The sequence below is a fragment of the Amblyraja radiata genome, chromosome 3 (assembly GCF_010909765.2).
Source record: "Amblyraja radiata isolate CabotCenter1 chromosome 3, sAmbRad1.1.pri, whole genome shotgun sequence".
NCBI lineage: Eukaryota > Metazoa > Chordata > Chondrichthyes > Rajiformes > Rajidae > Amblyraja > Amblyraja radiata.
This window is the reverse complement of record NC_045958.1, coordinates 59,298,818-59,314,836: the sequence shown is the minus strand read 5'-3', so window position 1 is coordinate 59,314,836 and position 16,019 is coordinate 59,298,818. Positions and strand designations below refer to the sequence as shown.

Below are 16,019 nucleotides of genomic sequence, written 5' to 3'. Positions count from 1 at the left end.
TACTTGATTGTCTCGAGTCAAAATACACGGGACCTGAAATTTTATGGCATTGGAAATGCTCCAGGTTCACATGCCCCACCTGCACCCCGCAGAATTAATAGGGCAAGATAGTGGGAATGTATAATTGCTTATACATTGACAGTGTTGCTGCCTTGCAGCACTTGCAGGGCCAGAGACCTGGGTTTGATCCCGACTATGGGTGCTGTCTGTGCGGAGTTTGTGCATTCTCCCCATGACCATGTGGGTTTTCTCTGAGATCTTTGGTTTCCTCCCACACTCCAAAGACTTGCAGGTTAAATGGCTTGGTATAAGTTTAAATTGTCCATAGTGTGTGTAGGATAGTGTTAATATGCGGGGATCAGTGCGGACTCGGTGGGCCGAAGGGCCTGTTTCTGCGCTGTATCTCTAAACTAAACGAAGCTTGATAAAGTGAATTCAACCATCATTTCCATACATTACCCTGCAGAAGGAGGTAGGTAATTCTCTTCAAGTCTTTCTTTGGATATGCAACTCAGGTTGCCACCATCAGAGCAAAGGTCATCTTGACTGTTGGCTCAGTATCCTAGAATATAATCAATTTTAACCTGGGGGGGTGAGGAAAGATTATCCAGAGAAAAATAAACTGGTTCATCAAATTCATATCAGGCCACTGTTTTGCAACTAAGCATTTCAACGGTCAGCAATAATGTAATCTGAAGAGGTAAAAGCGATTAAATGCTAAACTAAAAAATGCCAACAGTACAGATGGTCAGATCTTCATCATTCAACGATCATGCCAATCTCTGTCCTTTTTTAAAATTCTCATTACCATTTTAGGTTGCTAACCTTTCATTAGAACTGGCAGAGTAATAGACTGCTGCATTACTGCAAACCAACGGAAGATGAAATGGCTCCTACTCTGATTCACTGGTAACTTTGCCTCAGTTTCTCACCTTCCAACTTTTTTGTGCATTGTTCCTACCCAACATTTTTGGTTATTCATTTGTTGTCTATATTTTTACACATATTTATAGACTCCTTCAGGGGTGAAGATTTTCCATTCTGGTTCTATTTTAGTTAAAAACTGTGCTTTTCAAAAACTGGTGTCACAGCAAGGTTTGTATGATCTACTTTGACGCCCATCCAATAAAGACCAGCATTCTATTTGCTTTTTTTAAATTGCTAGTTGTACCGCCTTGACCTATTTCCATGTATATAATATTAGTTTTATTGTATTTAAGATTTTTGATTCTTCCTGTTAAAACAAATAACCTAACATTTTTCCCACATTGTTGCCAATGCCCTTTTCTGTTACCCTTTACACTTCACAGGCAACCCTTCAATGTCAAGGATCACTTACTTCTCCAGTTCCAAGGTCCTATGCAGGATCTAAACTGATGGGGCAGGTACCTGGGTTGTTTCAATTGTTGTGTGCTCCTTCTGCTGCATACACATGGCTTCCACATATTCCCATTCCAATCCTCCAGGCACTCAGAGGCTACCCAAAAATGCAAAATATACATTTTTCTCTGATGTTGTTTATTTCCCAGTAAATTGCTGTCCAATACAGCTCAGGTAGAGTGCTTGATTTGGTGATTTAGTATATGGTCAAGCCATCAGCACTGGTTGAGCACGATCAGAGGGCTGGGGATTGAGGGTTACAACAGCATTGCCAGTTCTTCTCCAGTGTATTGGCTGCTTCATTGGTGTAATGGTTTCATGGATTTGATTGCCAAACCTTTTGGCCCAGTTAGCTAAAGGGTTTCTTTGTGTCTAGAGTGGCGATGGAAGTTAATTTTGTGACCGATGTCAGTCTTCACTAACATGTGGCTCCTGTGATATGGAATGTGATCCACAATTTCAAGGGTCTCATTGTGAACCGTGATGATCTTGAAGCGGTCTGCAAGGATGTGGATGTTTAGTGTCTAGTTCTCCTTCTCAAAAGTTTTGGTGAGGCAAGGAAAATTTGCAATGGAAAAGCACCAGATATTCACCCTCTCCAATAAGACAAGCAAGTTAAGCTACTATAAATAAGAATTCATTGTTCCATTGTTGTTATATGACAATTGAGCACTCATGACTCTTGTTCGCCTCACCACCTACTCCCGATACTCAATAGCATTACCATGACAGAGACCCCAGCCACCATATTGTAAGGATTATCATTGAGCCTCAACTTGACAAGCTGCAGAATACTCTGGGTACAAGAGCCTGTCAAAAGCTGGGTATTTAGTAATGAGCAACTCATCTCTTTTGCATCCTAAAATCTTAATAAAGCACATCCATGGTGTTCTAAAACCCTAAGTTTTTTTTAAAGATGTTACCAAAAATGTTGATGTAGGCAGAGCTGTAGACATTGCATATATGGATTTCAGCAAGGCATTCGATAAGGCTCTGCATCGTAGGCTGCTCTGGAAGGTTAGATGTCACGAGATGGTTTCATGGAAGCAGAGGATAATGGTGGAGGTTGCTTTTCGGACTGGAGGCCTGTGACGAGTAGTATGCCTCAGGGATCGGTGCTGCGCCCATTGCTGTTTGTCTATATCAATAATTTGGAGGAGGTACATAGCAAGTTTGCAGATGATACAAATGTGGGTGGTATTGTAGATAGTAAAAATGGTTGTCAAAAATTGCAGCAGGATCTTGATTGGCTGGGCAGAGGAATGGTTGATGGAATTTAATACAGAGAAATGTGAGGTGTTGCATTTTGGGAACACTAACATGGGCAGAAACTACAGTGAAGTGAAGGCTCTGGGGAATGTTGTAGCTCAGAGGGATCTAGGGGTGCAGAGTTCACTGAGTATGGAGGTTGGGAGGTCATGTTGCAGTTATGTAAGATGTTGGTGAGGCCACATTTAGAGTATTGTGTTCTGGGTTCCATGTTATAGGAAAGATGTTGTCAAGCTGGTGTGGGTGCAGAGAAGATTTACGAGGATGTTGCCATGCCTAAAGGGCCTGAGCTATAGGGATAAGTGGAGCAGGCTAGGAATCTATTCCTTGGAGTGCAGGAGGATGAGGGGTGATCTCATAGAGTTATACAAAATGATGAGAGGAATAGATTAGGTGGATGCAGTTTTTTGCCCAGAGTAGGGGAACCGAGAACCAGAGGACATAAACTTACGGTCAGAGAGGAAAGATTTAATAGGAACCTTAGGGGTAACCTTTTTCATACAAAGGCTGGTGGGTATACGGAATAAGCTACTGGAGGAGGTAGGAAGCAGGTACTATTGCAGCGTTTAAGAAACCTTCAGACAGGTACAAGGGTAGGTCAGGTTTATAGAGGCATGGGCCAAACACAGGCAGATAGGACTAGTGTTGATGGGACATGTTGGCCGAAGGACCAGTTTCCACGCTGAATGACTGAGTCATCAACTCTCCACTTGATTGAAGGAATGCAACTACAACAATACTTGGGGTTTGTGACTATCAAAGACAAAGCAGCCACCATCATTGCCACCACCACCACCCTGTACTTTTCTTCCACAATTGGTACACATTGATTATGGTATGTGCTGTTTACAAAATAGATTGCAATCACTTGCCATCAAGTACTTAATATCAGAATGTGGGTAACTTCATTCATCAGAAGTTCAAGAGGTCGCTCACGATGATCATAAGGGTAAAGAGGACAGAAATAAATAGACCTTGCAGCAACATAACAACCAGATCCTCCCCAAACGAGCTATATCAAAAAAGCATTTCCCTACCCATCCAATGGCATAGCCAGTTACAATACACAATGCAGTTAGTGGTGGTTGCATATGTATTAGAACATAGGGCAGTATGGCACAGGAACAGGCCCTTCACCCATAATGTCTGTACCGAATACAAACCCAAGATAAGCTCATCTCTGCCTGAACGATCCATACCCATGTGCCTATCTAAAAGCCTCTTAAATACCACTATCGGATCCGCTTCCACCACCACTCCTGGCAGCGTGATCCAGCACCCATCACTCTCTGTGCCCCCCCCCCCGCTTGCCCTGCTTGCTTTGGCTATGTTCGTTAGTCTTTTACATTTTCACCCTGGGAGAAAAGTTCTGACTCCCTACCATAATTACTTCCATCAGGTCTCCTCAATTTATAGCATTCCAAAGAAAACAAAGTTTATCTAACCACTCCTTGTAGTTAATAACCCTTATCCAGGCAGCATTCTGATAAACCTCTTCTGCATCCTCTCCAAAGCTTCCACATCCTTCCTGTAAAGAAATGACCAGAACTGCACACAATACTTCTAAAGCGGCCTAACCAGTCTTATAGAGCTGCATCATGTCTCATAGACTCAATGCCCTGACCTGTGATGGCACATAGGCTTTCTGTACCATGGTATCAAGTTGTGCTGCCTCTTTCAGGGAGTTATGGATTTGGACCCCAAGATCCCTCTGGACGTTAATGGCATTAAGGATCTTGCTCTCAACCATATACCTTCTCCATACATTCAACCTCTCAAAGTGCAATGCCTCACATTTGATCAGATTAAACTCCATCTGCCATATCTCTACCCATTTCTGCTGTATATTTTGAAAATCTCTTTTTTTCCACAACTCCGGCAATCTTGGTGTCATCTGCAAATTTACTAGCTGACCCATCTACATTTATATCCACGTCATTTATATATTTCACAAACAACAGAGGTCCCATCACAGATCCCTATGGAACTCCACCGGTGACAGACTCCAGCAGAATAACACCCACCACAGAGTTAAAACCTTTCCACCACAACTCTCTGTCTTCTATGAACAAGCCACTTCTGAATTCATACAAAATGTTTTCAGATAAATCCTGCGCATCTTAATCTTCTGGATTAGCCCACCAACGGAGAGTTTATCATATGCCTTACTAAAAATCCCTGTAAACAACATCCACTACCCTATCTTCATCGATCACCATCACCTCCTCAAAAAAACTCAATAATGTTAAACAATATTCGCTACTCTCAATAGACAATAGGTGCAGGAGTAGGCCATTCGGCCCTTCGAGCCATTCAATGTGATCATGGCTGATCATCCACAATCAGTACCCCGTTCCTGCCTTCTCCCCATAACCCCTGACTCCGCTATCTTCAAGAGCCCTATCTAGCTCTCTCTTGAAAGTATCCAGAGAACCGGCCTCCACTGCCCTCTGAGGCAGAGAATTCCACACTCACAACTCTGTGTGAAAAAGTGTTTCCTCATCTCTGTTCTAAATGACTTACCCCTTATTCTTAAACTGTGGCCCCCTGGTTCTGGACTATCCCAACATCAGGAACATGTTTCCTGCCTCTAGCATGTCCAAACCCTTAATAATCTTATGTTTCAATAAGATCCCCTCTCAGCCTTCTAAATTCCAGAGTATACAAGCCCAGCCGCTCCATTCCCTCAGCATATGACAGTCTCGCCATCCCGGGAATTAACTTTGTGAACCTACGCTGCATTCCCTCAATAGCAAGAATGTCCTTTCTCAAATTTGGGAACCAAAACTGCACACAATACTCAGGTGTGGTCTCACTAGGGCCCTGTACAACTGCAGAAGGACCTCTTTACTCCCTTGTCCATTTTCCTCGTAACATCCTCAAAAAATTCCAGAATATTAGTCAAGCATGATTTCCTTCATAAATCCATGCACTCAGACCGATCCTGTTACTGCTATCCAAATGTACCGCTATTTCATCTTTTATGATTGTCTCCAGCATCTTCCACACCACCGATGTCAGGCCAACTGGTCTATAATTCCGTTTTCTCTCTCCCGCCTTTCTTAAAAAGTGGGGTAACATTAGCTACCCTCCAATCCACAGGAACTGATCCTGAATCTATAGAACATTGGAAAATGATCGCCAATATGTCCATGATTAATAGAGCCACTTCCTTAAGTACCCTGGGGATTTTTCAGCCTTCAGTCCCATCAATCTAACCAACACCATTTCCTGCCTAATGTGGATTTCCATCAGTTCCTCCGTCACCCCAGATCTTCTGGCTAGTACATCAGGAAGATTGTTTGTGTCCTCCTTAGTGTAGACAAATCCAGAGTACATATTCAACTCATCTGCCATTTCCTTGTTCCCCTTTTCAGTCTTCAAGGGTCCAACTTTGGTCTTAACTAATTTTTTCCTCTTCACATACCTAAAGAAGCTTTTACTATCCTCATTTATATGCTTGGCTAGCTTACAGTCATAACTCATCTTTTCTCCCCGTATTGCTTTTTTAGTTATCTTCTGTTACTCTTTAAACGTTACCCAATCCTCTGGCTTCTCGCTCATCTTTGCTATGTTGAACTTCTTCTTTTATTTTTATACTGTCCCTGACTTCCCTTGTGAGCCACGGTCGCCCCTTACTCCCCTTGGAATCTTTCTTCCACTTTCGAATGAACTGATCCTGCACCTTCTGTATTATTCCCAGAAATACCTGCCATTGTTGTTGCACTGTCATCCCTGCTAGGGTATCTTTCCAGTCAACTTTGGCCAGCTCCTCCCTCATGGCTCCATGGCCCCCTTTGTTCAACTGTAATACTGACACCTCCGATTTACCCTTCTCCCTCTCAAATTGTAGATTAAAACATCATATTATAGTCACTGCCTCCTAATGGCTCCTTAACCTCGTTCCCTTATCAAATCCAGTTCATTACACAACACTAAATCCAGAATTGCCTTCTCTCTGGTAGGCTCCAGTACAAACTGCTCTAAAAATCTATCACGGAGGCACTCCACAAACTCTTTTTCTTGGGGTCCAGTACCAACCTGATTTTCCCAGTCTGCCTGCATGTTGAAATCACCCATAACAACCGTACCATTACGACATGCCAATTTAAACTCTTGATTCAACGCACCCTATATCCAGGTTACTGTTTGGGGGCCTGTAGATGTCCAATTAGGGTCTTTTTACCCTTACAATTCCTCAGTTCTATCCATACTGACTCCACGTCTGTTTCAATGCACCCCTTGCAAGGGACTGAATTTCATTCCTCACCAACAGAGCTACCCCACCCACTCTGCCCACCTGTCTGTCTTTTCGATAGGACGTATACTCTTGAATATTCAGTTCCCAGCCCTGGACCTCTTGCAGCCATGTCTCTGTAATTCCCACATCATACTTGCCAATTTCTAACTGAGCCTCAAGCTCGTCCACTTTATTTCTTATACTTAGCGCATTCATATACAACACTTTGACTTCGATATTCACCTCCCCTCTCACTCAGGTCCCTATTGGCCCTGACCTTACTCCCTTATCCCTTCTCAAACTTTCCTTCCCATTAATTCAGGAGTCATTTGTAACTTTTCCTGTACTCACTTCCCCTTTAACTCCATATTTATACTCCCAATTTGTCAATCCCTGCCCCCCCCACTATTTAATTTAAACCCACACGTGTAGCCCTTGCAAACCTGCTTGCCAGAACGCTGGTCCCCCTCCAGTTAAACGTAACTTTTGTACAGGTCACCCCCTACCCCAGAAGAGACCACAGTAGTCTACAAAGCTAAATCCTTCCTCCCTGCACCAGCCCCCCAGCCACACATTCAGATCCCTTATCTCCCTGTTCCTGCCCTCACTAGCACGAGGTACTGGAAGCAATCCGGAGATAACCACCCTAGAAGTCCTGCTTTTCAGTCTTCTTCCTAACTCTCTAAACTCACGTTGCAGAAACTGCAGTCCTATCCATGTATTGACCTCACCTGTGCCTAGAGAAGTAGCAAATATCTTCAAGGGCCCTGCAATCTCCCCTCTTGCCTCTCTCAATAACATGGGATAGATCTCTTCAAGCCGAGGGTTTATCCACCTTAATGATTTTCAAGATCTCCAACTTTGTTATTTCATCTCCATTCTTCTTTGTCTCAAACTCCCCTTGCTTATGAGTATTCTTCACACTGATTCCATTGAGCTCCTGCTTGGTGAATACAAATGCAAAGTACTCCTTTAGTACCCCACCCCATCCCCCCCCAAAAAAAACTGCAATGTTATATTGATCAAGTTACCAATCTGTTTTTTTTTTTAAACATTCATTAATCATTGGTCATCAATGTTCATGATCAACAAGGAACAGCAACTAGTCATCCGTGACTTTCTAACAAAATACGGTCAGTCCCTTATTATGTGGAGATAATTTAAAACCCCATTTAATTTTGTAATTTGATACATTATTGAATGTTCCTCAAGGAACAAAGTTAATTTAATGATTCACAACACAGTGGGCAGAGTACAGCAACAGCCATAACTGCATTTAAAATTATGTTTCATTTTGAGTCATTATGGAATATCAGAAACTCAATCTCTGACAGTTGCCATGGTCAGTAAACCTGGAGCTAGACATTAATGCATTTCATCATTTTTATCCATTTATTCTTTTCTGGAATGTGGATGTGTTGACACACCTTTATTGTGCATTCCTAACTCCATCCATTCAACAGTAGATAAGCATCAACCACATGAGCAACAAACAAGCCAGTCTAGGTCAGGATGACAAATTACTATGCCTGAAGGTCTGAGCAAACTGGATCCATTTTCTTTCCCGCAGATCATCATTACCAATTCTAGATGATCATTCTAGATTTAAATTATTTGAATTTAAATTCTCCAGCTGCTATGGCAAGATTCAAATTGGCATTTCCAGTTACTAGTCCTGTAACATAATCATTCTGCAAGATATCCAAGAGCAGGACTTCGTATTTATAATCAGAAAGGCTTGGCTTATTAAGTCAGAGACAACTTCCTATAGGAAGTTAACAACAGGGCATCGACCCCCCTTCAGAGCTGGCTAAGGGGGCAATAGTCTGATGATTATGAATAGCGAGCCCATCTGTGGAAGCCCATTATGTTCAATTGTATGCAGGTGAAACCCATAGGTGTTGTGGACAGAAATGGCTTAGGACCGCTATCCAAATTAAACATGTCTCTCAAGGAATACATAAGAACAAATACGCCAAATCAAATAAATGTCATTGTTGAAAAGACCACATAAATCATTGCTACTATGCTCAAATTATTGACCTCATAAAACTGAAACAATACGTTACAATAGCGTCAGCCTGTCTGATTGAAAAGCAAAATTTCATAACCGTGGTCTTACTCTATAATCTTCAGAGTATGAGAAAATGGCAGAATGTAAAAGGCTTAGAACTTCCTCTGTATGGTAACATGGCAATAAGCATCTCCAACAAACAGCTTTGCGCAGCCTTCCTGCTGAGTGTAGATTGCATAAAATGTTGAGAGTAGGTCAGAGATCGCACAGAATCTGGTGTCGGTGATAAGGAATCAACCCATATGCAGAAGAGTGGAATTTAATTGAAATGTATAGATTGACAGGATGAGAGACATGTTAAAAGGGCATGATACAGTAGCAAAGATAGTTTTGGCTGCCATAAAGGAAATAGGGAAGGAACAAGACAGTGGTTGAACTGAAAAAAGAAAACAGCCATGCGAATGGGGAAAATAACCCCTAAAGTGATATTCTTGGACAGAGAAAGCAGTGGTCCCAGAGTCCCATGGTTTTTAATGGCTAGCAATGATAAGTGAAGACAGAAAACCTAATTTGGTCCATAAAGGCAGTAATATCACCCCACCACCCAAGTAGAAATCAGCTGGCTATGAAAATTCTTTAATGTCCTATCAGACAGCTGAAGGGAAAATAATATTGTGGAAAGGGTCTCTCTGTAGCATGTTTTCATAAGAATAATCAGTGGATTCTTCCCATCTATACTATGTAAAGACAGGGCTTCAGAAAGAATGTATTAACTGCCTGTTTAATTGGGGGTGAGGGGATTAATACTGGGATGGAAAATGGTTTAATATTTCATGGATAAGGAGAATGTGCAAAAGATGTATCAATGGAAACTGACGAGATTTAGATGACTAAAGTAGTAAAACAATAGTCGTCAGCACCCAAGAGAGAACAGGGAGAGTTTCAGATTCTGTAAAATGTTAAAATTTTAATCAAAATGTTATCATCATCTATAACTTGGCAGTATTCAAACTTTACTAATCTAAAATGTTTCTGAATACAGGTTATGCCAGAATTTCACAATGTAGAATAAGACATGTCAAGGTGTTTTTTATTTTAAATAACGAACTTTTAGAATGATATCTTGTTTTATATACAATTTGATGGATTGGATAAAGTGGTTTGGAAAGAATGATTGAATTGGATAATATAAATCTGGGGCTAAAAAATGTTTTCCCATTTGGTTCTTTATTTTTTAAATATAGTTTTCCTGTGGTTGCATGACTCAAAATCCAGACCCCACGTAAATTATATTGTCATTTATTTGGGAACAGTTGGGATGGTCTGGGTTGATAGAAAATGCAGCATTAGGGGCTGCATCACAATGAACACAATCGCAAACTTTGGCACTCTGCTATTGTATACAGCACGGTTCTCTCAAACACATTACATGTGTGCCCCCACCCCCCCCACACACGCGAATGCACGCCCATACATACACACATACACACACACACACACACACACACACACACAGTCAGCTCCCCAGGTCAAAAAAAAACCCAACAGGCCCTGAATGTTTGCAAAACCTTTTGTAAACAGCCCAAGCAAGAGGACCCAATAACTGATAAGATTGTTATCTTAGAATCAATGCATTTTCATTAGATCTGTAAAAAAATATTAATCTTTTTCCAATTGCGATCACTTCATCTCTCCATTTCCCACTTTCTGCATGAGGCTTGGATGGACATGTAAATTTAAAAAATACACACCTTTTTAAAAAAAAGATAGTATCTCTACTGATATCAGTAGAAATGCTTATTTGCTGTTACTAAGGTCAAAAGAACACATTACAACATCTAGTCAAAACTTTGGTCTACTAATAAGGAGCACAATTTCAGAAAAGTTACAACATGCAACTTAATTTACAAACTGCAAGATAGATCATGAGGATAAGAGCAGGTATTAGTTAGTTGCCGAAAACAGTATCAAACAACCAAACCAAGGAGTACAAAGCAAATTTAAAATTTAAGTGAATACCAAAGTTAGAATCAAAACTATATATATGTTCATCTCTTGAGCCTCTAGTTTCTAACTATTCCATAAGATGCATTCTTTTAGAAGAGAAATCCTTTCTACTGTGAATGGCATTTTTCTTCATGCTCCATGGTTTTCACAGATAATTAGGCAAAAGGGATATTATTAATTCAAGAGTGTTGCTATTTGAGTCAGTTTTCACCAATGCAAGTGTTGAAGACACTGAGAATCTGAAAATGTTCATTGAGCTGTAACACAATTGCCATTACTGAAGGGCACAGAACTGCTGGAACACAGCCAGTATGTGATGGTCCAGCTCAGCCGTGAAGAGCAGGTTCTCCAGAGTGACCATGTACTGTTGAATGATGTGGTGATGCTGCAACATAGAAAAATGCCAAACTTGAGTACAGCCATAATAATTGCTTACCTGAATTTTCTACTTGCAAACTTCAAATACTAGCAGTTTCTGTTAAAACTTATTGTTTTCGTGCCAAAACAGCAATTTAAGTTGATTGAGAAGACTTTCCAGGCTAAATTGCTGCACACTTTAGAGGCTGGCTGGCTATTCAAAAGGTAGTGTATGGGCTGTTACAATTAGAAGCAGAGCATCAGACAAAAAGGACCTCTCTCCTACTTTACACCACCATATTCAGAGCAAAATTAGCAGATTGTCTCAAATTATTCTAATTTGGGCTTCAGAAGACGAAATCTATAGACTCAAATTTCAGTCAAGCACTTGAGCACACAATCTAGACTGAAACTTCAATACTGTGTTGGGTTCTGAAATGTTGAAAATCAAACCATGCTGATTTTGTTGAGAACTCACCCAATGGAAGATGTTGGAGGACAGATATGGGGCAGCCAGGCTATAGTGTGCTGAACTGAGGGGCCAGAAACATTTTGGTCTCTCAGCTATTTGCCACCAATGGTTAATATATTTAGCTTGGCCCCATTCATTTTAATACTGACCAGCATGGAATGGGCAAGTGAAGGCAAGTGCCTTTATTTTAAATTAAAACGAATATTTTTATATTTTAAATCAAAATGTTCTCAGAAGGTGCATGGTTACATGGATAGGACAGGTTTGGAGGGATATGGACCAAACGCGAGCAGATGGGATTAGTGTAACTGGGATATGTTGGCCGGTGTGGGCAAGTTGGGCCGAAGGGCCTGTTTCCACACTGTATCACTCTATGAGAAGTCTTGGATTATTGTGTGAGTTCTACAGCAGGTGCAAAGCCCAGGATGAGTTGAGCACAATCAGTTGTGATTTGACAAATGATTTCTTGGCACAAGAGTAATTATCCTGAGCAGCATTAATTCCTCAGTCAAACCAAGAAAGATTAGCTAGCATTGTGTGTAGACCGTACAGAATGATTCGGGGCTGCTGCATTTACTCCCATTTCTAACATCTTTGGACTTGAATCATACAAAATGGCACCGGTAACATGGTAACTCTTGTATACAGTCTCTGTAGACTATTCTCTGTCTACAGTCTCTGTGGACTATTCCTAGTCTTGTACTTAAATATAATTGTGCCCATCCATAGTAAGATTTTTACTGAAATGTATCGAAAAATGAATTTCACTATGTCTTGGAATATGTGACAATAAAATACCACTGAACATTTAAAAAAAAGACTAATGTGCTTTAGGGTAGCTTAAAAATGTGGCAAGACTTTAAATTAAAAACGTATTCATTCTTCATGGTATGAATCATTTTTGTTTGTACTTAGGCAGGTGGTATTTTACACTCAGACATTAATGCTATTGAAGAAACATGGAACTGCAGATGCTGGTTTAAAAAAAAAGACAAAGTGCTGGAGTAGCTCAGGAGGTCAGGCAGCATCTCTGGAAACATAAGCTATGTTTCGAGGCGCGACCCGAAACATCATTTACCCTTCATCTCTAGAGTTGCTGACTGACTCGCTGATTTACTCCAGCAACTTCTGTCTATTCATGTTATTGATCCTGTTTAAGGTTTGATTTTTATTGCTGATGGTCTTCTGGAAATGAAATGTACACAAGGTCTGCTTCAGGTCACATCACTAACCTGGAGGAAGATTTGCTGCAAACGTTCAATGCAGTTCTTATACCAGGGTGTGTTAAAATCGATCCCACCAGTTTCACACCTCGCAAGGTGTTCTGTCAGAATCATTATAAAACGCTATAAATAAAATAAAGAACCTTAAGTACTTCAATGGAAAATGCCATAAAACAATTCAAAAGAAAAATAATTTATAATAGAGGGGTGCAAACTACAACGTACCTGGAAAATTACTAGAAAGAGGTTTTTCTGTTCACTTTGAGCAGACTCAACTTTTTCCTGAAGACGTTCAATTTGTTCTTCTAAAGGGCCATCCTCATCATCATCATCATCATCATCATCATCATCACTATTCTGGTCATAATCATCATCACTGTCTCGCTTTAGAGAAAACATATCATAACACAGTTTACTTAATCAGAAATCCCATGTTCCAACAATATCACTATCCTAATTCCTTACGTAGAAAATAGGAGCAGGCGTCTTCGGCCCTTCGATCATGGCTGATCATCCAAATCAGTACCCCGTTCTGATTTTTCCCCCCATATCCCTTGGTTCACTTAGCCCTAAGAGCTAAATCTAACTCTTTCTTGAAAACATCCAGTGAATTGGCCTCCACTGCCTTCTGTGGCAGAGAATTCCACAGATTCACAACTCTCTGGGTGAAGAAGTTTTTCTTCATCTCACTCCTAAATGGCCTACTCCTTATTCTTAAACTGTGATCCCTGGTTCTAAACTCCGCCAACATCGGGATCATTTTTCCTGCATCTACCCTGTCTAATCCTCTAAGAATTTTACATGTTTCTATAAGATCCTCTCTCATCCTTCTAAATTCCAGCGAATACATGCCCAGTCGACCCATTCTTTCATCATACGTCAGTCCCGCCATCCCGGGAATTAACCTGGTGAACCTACACTGCACTCCCTTACAATATTTATGATCTATCTCTCTTTCTAATGCAGGACAAAGTCTCCACCACCCATGAAACATGGTTGCAGTGATTACCATCGACTAAATGTACTGCAGTTGCTCACCAATACTACTTAAATTACACCTCCACAATGACAAGTAAATAGTACTAAGTTTCCCCTCCAAGTCACATTATCCTGGCATGGAAATCTATCACCATACCTTATTTGTTGTTGGGTTGAAATTTTGGATTTCCTGACAAAACAACACGTGGATGATTGTGGCAGTTCAGGAAGGTGCATTAGCTCCTCAAGGCCATATGGAGATGGGTAAATAACATTGGCTTTGCCAGTAATGATCCAGTAAATTAATTATATATCCAAAATTCCTTACTTTTACCATAGAAACTTGAAAAGTGGGCCATTCCTATTATAATTATATTAAGGACTTGCTAATTAAGTCAAAAACATTTGCAGAGCAAGTTCTAACAATACCTATCAAGGGACCATTTCCCCACAGGATGCCCCAATAGTATTCAAGTCATGATTTTAAAAAATCAGTTTGGTCTTGATAAGGATGTTGTAAGCTATCCATGCACTCTGCCACAGTTTATCTTGGCATCCGGAATTTGTTGAAGGCGAACACTAGACTAACCAACATGGAGCACATACATATTTGAAGAAAAATAGTAAAGATAAAGGATGAAATATAAAACTATGAAGAACAAACATACAGGTGATGATGAACTAACACTGTTCAGTTGATTTTCATGTGTAAATATTGAAATAACTCATGATCAACCATTATAAATGTCAAATAATATTTTACATTGAATTCCCCAAGTCTACATGATTCTGAAAAAGGGATGCAAATATATATTCAAATACTCAATTCAACAGTGCCGTTTATTGAAAAGTTTTCATAGCTCAATCACCAAAAATATCAGCTAACCTAAAAATATTTAAGCAATAAAAATGGTTATATCTTGCTATAAGGAGTTTAGAAAAATCAAATGTGCATTTGATAATATAAGGTGCATATTAAGTTGTGCTTGTGATGACACTTAGTCATTATCAAACAATAAAAAAAACAGGCCCTAGGGCTAAACTTCTCCATGTCGACCAAGATGCCCCATCCACACTCGTCCATAAGACATAGGAGAAGAATTAGGCCAATCAGCCCATCGAGTCTACCCCGTCATTCAATCATGGTTGATCTAATTTTCCCTATCAACCCCATTCTCCTCCCCGTAACTTTGGACTTTTAGAGATACATTGTGGAAACAAGCTCTCTGGGCCAGTGTCCCGCGCCGACCAGCAATATTAGCACAATCTTGCACACTAGGGACAATTTTTACAATTTACAGAGGCCAATTAATCTACAAACCGGTATGTCTTTGGAGTGTGGGAGGAAACCGGAGCGTTCAGAAAAAACCCACGCGGTCACAGGGAGAACGTACAAACCGTACAGACAAAACCAGTAGTCAGGATTGGACCTAGGTCTCTGGCGCTGCTCTATCGCTTCACCACTATGCGCTTACTAATCAAGAACCAATAGCAAACTAAGAACTAATCTCCGCCTTAAAAATACCCAATGGCTTGTCCTCCAGAGCCGTCTATGGCAATGAATTCCACAGATTCACCATGCATGCTAAGGTGAGAAATTCCTCCTCAGCTCCATTCTAAAGAGACATCTTTTATTCTGAGACAGTGCCCTTGGGTCCTGCACTCCCCCACTACTAGAAACATCCTTTTCACGTTCACTCTAGAATCATTGTCGTAAACCTTTTCTGGACCCTCTCCAATGCCAGCACATCCCTCCTCAGATATGAAGCTCACAATATTCCCTCACCAATGCCTTATAAAGTCTCAGTATTACATCTTGCTTTTATATTCTAGTCCCCTTGAAATTAATGCATTTGCTGCTTTACCGTTAACTTAGTCTGCAAATTAACAGTTTGGAAATCCTGCACCAGCACACGTACTTTCATACCTCTGATTTCTGAATCCTCCCGCCATTTAGAAAGTAGACCTGACCTTTATTTTCTACCAAAGTGCATGACCAGAGCTGCCAAGTTTTGTCAGAGCATTTCAGTATTCTAGTACCTGAAAATCAGTATTTTGCTGGGGAAATCAGTATTTTTA

At 40.6% G+C, this 16,019-nt stretch overlaps 1 protein-coding gene across 2 annotated transcripts in view; it reads right to left on the bottom strand.

Annotated features, from left to right (window-relative positions):
* Nucleotides 1–9,850: 9,850 nt before the first annotated feature.
* The window catches only part of ncbp1 (nuclear cap binding protein subunit 1), a 63,575-nt gene continuing 57,406 nt past the window's right edge, over nt 9,851–16,019 (bottom strand). For both annotated transcript variants that reach the window (XM_033017852.1, XM_033017853.1), the window contains exons 21-23: nt 13,188–13,346; nt 12,972–13,085; nt 9,851–11,295 (exon numbers count right to left, since the gene is read on the bottom strand). In XM_033017852.1, coding sequence (XP_032873743.1) covers nt 11,185–11,295; nt 12,972–13,085; nt 13,188–13,346 — 384 coding nt within the window. In that variant the 3' untranslated portion in view covers nt 9,851–11,184. The remainder of the gene's footprint in view (nt 11,296–12,971; nt 13,086–13,187; nt 13,347–16,019) is intronic.